This window comes from Morone saxatilis, unplaced genomic scaffold, assembly GCF_004916995.1.
Source record: "Morone saxatilis isolate NCDOM2014 unplaced genomic scaffold, NCSU_SB_2.0 Contig12, whole genome shotgun sequence".
NCBI classification, from domain to species: Eukaryota; Metazoa; Chordata; class Actinopteri; family Moronidae; genus Morone; species Morone saxatilis.
This window is the reverse complement of record NW_023339674.1, coordinates 10,705,180-10,713,095: the sequence shown is the minus strand read 5'-3', so window position 1 is coordinate 10,713,095 and position 7,916 is coordinate 10,705,180. Positions and strand designations below refer to the sequence as shown.

The window sequence follows — 7,916 nt, the reverse complement described above, 5'->3', positions numbered from 1 at the left end:
TGGGGTCGCTTCTAGATCAGCGCAGAAGCAGAGAACATGATGCTAAAATTCATTCTTGACGTTAACTAAATATTGCAATAAACCAGTAAAGATGAAGAGTTGCATTTGATAAAACTTGACATTATAGAAGCGCGTGTACCCACGTGCGTGCGTGCGTGCGTGCTTGTGAGCTGCAATGAGCTCCTGTTAGAAACACACGCTCCAACCCACATACCTTGCGCGCTGCCTTTGCGCTCCGTGCGCTCATGGGGAGTCTGCTCTCACATGCAGTTGCATCACCTCGCTTGATTTCCTTGTTCTCCCTCCGCTTTTAAAGTCCATCATTAACGGGATTAAACAGCTGAGATTTTAGAGAGATGGAACAGGAGGGTTTGAGGCGATGTTTCCCGGTCTCCTCGCCTGATTGGGCAGAGGAAAGATGATGTCAGACGACCGCATGCGCCCCGGATTGGAGAGAGCGGAGTAAACAAAGCCGCGAGGAGGAGGAGGAGAGGTCTCCACATCTCCAGACAGTCCGACCGACACACCGAATCCGACTTTACGCGCAGGAGAGGGCGGCCCCGGCGGCGTGTATTCGTCTGCTAAAGGCTGAAAGTAACACTGACAGTCCCACTTTAATGGGTGACGCGCTTAAAAGACTTTTGGGAAAGCTAAAGGGAAATTTACCATCGTCTTTTAATCTGGACGCTGTGCAGTTTTCTCGTTTGAGTAAGAGACTGATTCCCTAACTCCGGTCGCAACTGTCCGAAAAGTATCGAAGGAATCACTCTTTGGTGATCTGCGTTATTATTGCGGTGCTGTGCGCAAATGCAATTATGCGAAATTAAATTAGCGAAGTTAAATCAGAGCAGAAGCGCGCCGGCTGTTCAACCCGGCAGTTTGGAGACAGTCTGAATCGTTTGAATCAGGCTTCATATTCCGAACATGGTCCAATAATTGGAAGACAGAGAGAGAGAAAGAGAGAGACAGTAAAAAATAAACAGTTAAAAAGACATTTGGGACACTCTGAGGCGTATTTGTGGGAACGTCTGCTTCTCACGTCCAGGTGTCCCGCCGAGCGGTGCGGAGTCTCCAGCTCAGGCCGGCAGCGCTGACATGCTGCCCAAAGTCGAGACTGAATCCCTGGGACTCTCTCGATCGTATGGAGAACAAGGGCACATGCCAAGGAATATGCAAGGTAAGAACTGTCATTCGTTTTCATCTCATAAGACTAGAAGGCAGACTCATAAGCTTCCACTTGAGTAGATTTACGGAGTGTTATCGGACTGAAGGTCCTCAGTACGTACCTCAATGTCACCAAAACTTTTGAACACGTTTATATCCAACACATTTCTGCGGACAATGTTGGGTAATGTCTGGTGACTGTCAATATAGGCTATTATAGAATGATGAACGCGTTAAATTATTGGACATATGAAGGCCATTAGTTCAGAGAGATTTGTGGATTTTATTTTATTATGGATTGGGGATATGTTTCTGTTACTTTCTCTCAATTTGGCTTTGATATAATAATTAGGAAGTATGAATGTAGATCAAACTTGGACACACTTTTCTAAGGTTTGGCTCGTGATCAAACAATGATTATACCCAGCTGTCACTCATGCTGGAAGTGTGCGGGTGCCTGGTGCGTAAAAACGGCGAGAAGAGCAGATATCTGTTTATTAGCTAATATGCAGAATTGACTCGTGATTTTGTCTCTATTCATGAAGTAGTTGCCAGTTCATCAAAAAGAAAAAAAAAAGACTGCGGAGCATAATTTTAGAGATTCCATTTGATGATTGACCTCGGGCCAGTAAACTTTACTAAGACGCCTGTTAATTATAGTCTAATTTATACTTTATAGATATTGTTAAATGGTCGTAATTCTTTAGAAGAATAAATCCAAACTGATTTATATTTTGTTATGTTCTTAACAAATTTCTGTTTTGTAGTTTATAAAAAATTGGCCTAAAAATTCAATTCAATTTCAAAATAAGGCTCAACTAAATTAAAAAGGGGCACGAAATATGGCTTTCGTAATCATTTACTTGTGTATATATATATTTATTTTATCGTATTTTCTTGACTTTTTTATTATATTTCACAAAAGGCATAATTGCTTTAGATCTTTAAATGTGGAGAATTATGATTTCAAAAATGGGCAGCTTTGATTTAAAAAAAAAAACGTTTTCAGTCTGGGCATATTTATTAAAATTCCCTGCGGCATATATTAAGATATATATTCTTTTATCTGTTTCTACAAAGGACACAAAGCAGCAAAAATTTAAAGAGGGGACTGACTCTTGTGCCAAGATAAACTCACGCATCCCTTCATTCCCCTCGTGTCATTTCACAGCAATATAAACGGGCAATCAATTAGTCCGGTCCTGGTTTATGAGACGCTGATAAGGAGTGGCTAGTTAGAGAGCCCGTTATCTACTTTTACGCAGGCCTAAAAACAAGGTAGCTCGGACTGAAAGAAGGTTTTTCTTTTGGAAAATATTTTATTTTTTTACACATGTTGTAGCTTTTTTTGGGAAATTGCATGAGCAAGTGGTCGTCGAGGTGAGAGCCAGCAGGTGAGAGACTGTTTCTGCCCCTTTCGAAAGCAATGCAGCCTGAACACACACTGTTTTTGCACAAACCTCCGCTTGTTCATGAAGCAAGGATTTATTTAGCATCATCTTTACATCAATAGAGAAATAATCCATTGTGCTGCTATAATTCTTTAAATGTGAACCCATGGTTTACATGGTAATAGGCATACCAGCGGCATAGAGATTGTTCACTTTTAAGGGAGAAAAAATCTGGCTGAAACTCTAAAAGACAAATATCCTTTATTTTTGGCGTTAGCAACATCCACACTTCCAACTAGAAGTATGTTGGGGTTTTTTGTTACCTATGCCTCATCCACTGCACAACCAATGACCCGTTAATGTGTCTTTCCTTTTTATTAAAATGTGTCCAAACCTGCAGCTGTCGTGCGTCATGAGAACAGGCCTTTTTTTAGCCATCTTCTTTGTGCGCTTTAAAGCAGAAGAAATGTCAGAAATTGAGTTTGCTTTGAGCGTCTGTGGAAAAAAAAAAAAAAACGGCAGTTCGGTGGAACTTGTTGCTTCAGCTGGAATATGCAGCGCGGATCCCAGCAGGGCAACGCGCTAACAAACCAGAAATCATGTCTAATTAAAAGGTCTCAGTGAGCAGATGAGTGGATTTTAAAGTAGACCAGTAATACATGTGAGGCGTCTAGTTGACAAAATATTTCCACTTTTACAGCCACATCCACTGAGGTTTTCCTGTTTGATCCTGGCTGCTTTTTTTATGATTAGAACCATAAATGCTTTTGTAACTGTTGTAAATGTCAGCCTGGCTGTTTGCTAAGCGCTGTCACACACAGTCTTATCAATGCAGCTATTTCTCACACGCAAGGCAAAGAGGGGCTACAGCAAATACATCGCAGCAGTACTCGAATCGTTTTAGTTCACTGAGTCCTAAATCTTAATAAAGAGAGATGGAGGGGTTGATTTTAAATTGCAAGTAATTGTTAGTGCAGAGTGCGCGCTGTTTTAGTTTGCTCCTCATTCTTATTGAAGCTGCTTTGGAAATGAGGAGAGGAATTATCATGTCAAAATTATTCGTTAGATTTGCGAAATTTGACTATTTTCTCCAGCGAACGCAGAAAGTCACACAAAATGTTGTCTCTGCCTTTTGCACCACCAAAACACACGAACGAAACTAAAGCGACTGGCCTGGTGCGTTGCGAGTTATTCTTCGAGAGGGGGGAGGGGGGGGGTGATGTTTCAAGTTGGTTTTGCATGTTTTTTTTCCCTCGCCTGCAGAGATAAGGGCTTCTCTGTGTGTCTTCATTTGTCTGTGGGCGGTAACATTTTCTCCTCCAATCCTTAACTCTAATATCTCTCCATTTCCCCCAGCGATTTCACGACTTAGATGCATGCATATTTATGAGGCTCACTTTCATGTTTTTTTTTTCTTCCTTTTTGTATCTTTTGGCTCCTGTCTGCAACGAATGTAGAAGAGAAGACGGCAACATGGAGAAATAAATGGTTGTGTCCTCTCAACTCTTTCCAAAATCGACTACTCATCGTCTTTTCCCTCCTCAAATTAAACCTTTACAAGTCCAAAAGAACTTAAAAGAAATCTCATATAGATGAGTCGCGTGGTTCCCCGTGGTTCATCTTGATGGATGAAGGTGGGCTTTTGGAAAAGAGATTGCTCAGCACTGAAATAGACTTCACTCTGTGTCCGTGTCTCATCCGCAGCACCCCAGTTAAAAATGATGGACTACTCATATGACGAAGATTTGGACGAGATGTGTCCCGTGTGCGGAGACAAGGTTTCAGGATATCACTACGGACTTCTGACTTGCGAGAGCTGCAAGGTGAGTGTCCCTCATTCTCCACCATTACACTATAGCAATAATATGCCAAAGACACACCAAATGTGCGCTTATGGTGACCCGTATCTGTTTTGTGTATATAATCGTTTTTGATAGTGAGGTCTCATTTATATATATATATATATATTTATATATAGTTGCCCTAATTAATGCTCTTATTATAAAGTTCCTGTAGTGCATCAAAGCCTGTCAGTATTACAATGGCTGAACACGGTTTGATTGTATTATTATCTCCTCCTGTGTGTGTGTATTCAGCAGTGAAGCTGGACTAAGTTAGAGTTCTCTTTGGTATTTTTATTGACTTTAGTATCTTTATTTTCCTTGAATATTTCAGGTACAGCCATATTTGCATTGTGCAATTTTAAAATACATGACACACATAGTGATACTATGGCTGTTATATTTCTCTACCCAGTGTATGTCAGTGTATTCACCTCTCTATTCATCTATAGGCATTTTTTGCTGTTACATTTTGCACACTAGGCTTTTAGCCGACATTCTTCTTCAACAAGTGTAAAGTAAAGATTGAGTTGCTCATCATTACCATTAGGTAAAGAGGCTGAGGGTCAAATATTGTTTTGACAGTTGATTCTAACAAACTTTTCCTGTGAGTGTCAGAGGATTTTGTAGCGGCTTGGCAAAGGAGTTCAAAAGCATGCAAAGGGTTTTTTTTGTAATTTTTGCAACCACCAAACACAGGAGGTGGGGGAGGAGGATTCAACGCAGGAAGCAAAGCACACAGTAATACTGTCTCTGTTTGTACGAGCCTGTATCCTACTGTCTAAAACTCTCATCACAAGTTCATTAAGGGGACAGCAGCATTGTCTGGTTGCAACATGTTTCCATACACAGGTTAATGATGAGGCTACTGCAGAGCAAACTGTTTGCTGTTATTAATTTGAGCTCTATCAACAACCTGTTTGTCCCTCTCTCCCTCTTTCCACGGTTCTCCTCAACACTGAGCTAATAGGCTTTACCCAAGTTTTTTGTTAGCCCAGTAAAGCTGTCAGCACAAAATTAAGCTAAGACAAATGTCTCTGTGTTAACACTATTCAATGTAAAATTGCAGCTCACACTATTGATGCTGCAGCGCACATTTCTTGCCTATGTGGTCATTATTCAAAGCAGATGTTATAGATTTTATCCCATATTATTGACCTTGAGATGCTCAGCACTTGCTTGAAGGGAGACGTCAGTGGCATCTCTGCTGCTTTTCAGCCTCAGCAGGCTTTTCCCAGTTTAGTTGAAACGCTCTGGTGTGTGTGTGCGTGTGTGTGTGTGTGTGTGTGTGTGTGCATGCAGGACACAGATGAAGAGGTCTTTTATAAAGTGCTGCATATCCTTGTTGAAACATGAATAATATTGATAATCACCTGAAGCTTATCATTGATTATCTTTAAAATGCAGGCAATCTATTCAGTAAAAATGCAATTGTCAGGGATGGACTGTTACATCAGTTTGTTGACATGTTACAGGCTCATATTGGCATTAAATATCCCAGTGCAGTGCAATCCATCTCCAGTGTAATGGAGGTTCCTGTCTGGCCACAGCTGCATAAAAACTGGAAAAGCTAGCTGTTAAATTTTATATTTAGTTTTATATTAAAATAAAAAATGCCTCTGTTTCGGTTTTTGTAATGCGCTATCAGAATAAGATTTACATTTTCCAACTTTTTAGTATCAAATTTTGGGAATATTTCATAATTTCGAGTAGATTTTTAGATGGAATCCTCCTTTATTTGAAACTACCCTCTTTGGGTTGAGGACCACACACACACACATCTACACATACACACGTAGAAAGAGAGAAAGAGTGAATCACACAAGTAAAGATTCTTTAACCCCCTCATAATCCTACCACCTACCCGAACACACAGCGTTATGAACACACACACACACATACCCCTTTATTCATACACGCAGTCAGTGTTAGTTCATACTACACACCAGCCCACAAAAAGTAAACATGGTACCACATCATACCTGCTGGAAAAACAACAACAAGCTGAAACAGGCTTCATGGTCTACATACAAGCTCAATTCCAGCATGCTCCACTTTGGGAGACAATAGTCGAATAACCTTAAAATACGAAAATACTGATATTAGAGGCAACTAGCAAGAAGGTCAAGGGTCAGAGCTATAGTATACAATGGTCATATAAAAAGAAGATCTGCAGAAGTTAAAGGAAAATTACAGAACGCGTTTTAGAGCATGTAAAGAGTATGGGAGACAGGGAAAAGAGAAGATAAAGTGGTGATTATATTTTTCCTGCTTCTTTGATGGACTGACAAGCCAGTGTTGACATGTTGTAAAAGCAGTTTCCTGGTTGCTCCTTTCGTGCAGAGAGTGTGCAGTTTTTTTAGGATGGAATTCCAAGGTTAGGAATACCCAGCTGCGCAGACAATTAATCAAATTAGAACTGGGTATTATTTTTATGAATAGCTTGTATCTGCTTTATAGCCTTTAATTTCCAATTATTGTGATGTTATTGTTAATTCGTGACACTTTTTTCAGGTAAATTAGAAACTTGCTAGCTATTTTTTAATGGCAACAGACACAGGAAAAATTTGCTTGTAGCAATCCTTTAGCAAATACAAATGAGTCCCGATGACTGCTTTCTCCTGGTTAGACCTGCCGGTCAAAGCGTTTCAGTGAGATGTTGTCTCCTTAATCTCCACACGTGATATTGTGTGGTTTTTAAAGCATGCAATCCAGTTTGGTTCAGATATTTATAGCACACGCTGTGCACTAAATGGAAAATTGGAGAGAAAGTTCTCTCTGAAGCATGGATTTTTTAGCACTGAGAAGTCGATAATCCAAACCCAAGTGCAGTGGATTTTTTTCAATTTTTTTGGGTGGGGGGACGGATCAGGCAATGCAGATTGTCAATTAAATTTGTGTTTGGTGAGATATTGACAGCAGCACACTTTTTTTTTTTTTTTTTAAAGACCAGGTTTAAGAATTCTCCTCCTAGGTTATGGATCTAGAATACGTTAATACCATCTTCCCTTCGTTTGATTTCCACTGCTGCTGCTTATAATTAATTCCACGTTGCAGGTATGAATCTCTGTAATCCCGGAACTGTGAATTATGGATATAATTTATTGGATCTTTTGGACTCCTGTGCTCATATTTTTCAATAATTAAGTGGAGAGCTGAAAAGATGCTTTCCCTTGTAAATTCTAGAGTCTTTACGTGAATAGAGAATATTAAGAGTAGTAATGTAATTTTGACAGGGCACAAATTTATAAAGTAGTTTATAATGCAGTTAAAACACTAAGTGAAGCAGGTGCCTAGAAAATGTATGTTTTGCTTATTTGTTCAAATCAAATCAGAATGTAATACAAATATGTTTCAACATCAATATAGAAAAAGTTCTTTAGAAAGACTGAAATTTGTTTCATTTGTAAAAAGTGTGTATTCATGTACTGCTTTGTATTCTGCATGTGTGTGTGTCCGTAAAGCATCACGACATCAATTGGAGTATAGCTTTCAAAACTTCACTGTGTGTGTGTGTGTG

At 39.7% G+C, this 7,916-nt stretch overlaps 1 protein-coding gene across 1 annotated transcript in view; it reads left to right on the top strand.

The window, feature by feature from the left end:
- Positions 1–325: 325 nt before the first annotated feature.
- Positions 326–7,916, top strand: part of nr5a2 (nuclear receptor subfamily 5, group A, member 2) — a 60,668-nt gene continuing 53,077 nt past the window's right edge. Inside the window, exons 1-2 of the mRNA XM_035653344.1 lie at positions 326–1,177; positions 4,260–4,378. Of these exons, the coding sequence (XP_035509237.1) occupies positions 1,096–1,177; positions 4,260–4,378 (201 nt within the window). The 5' untranslated portion in view covers positions 326–1,095. The remainder of the gene's footprint in view (positions 1,178–4,259; positions 4,379–7,916) is intronic.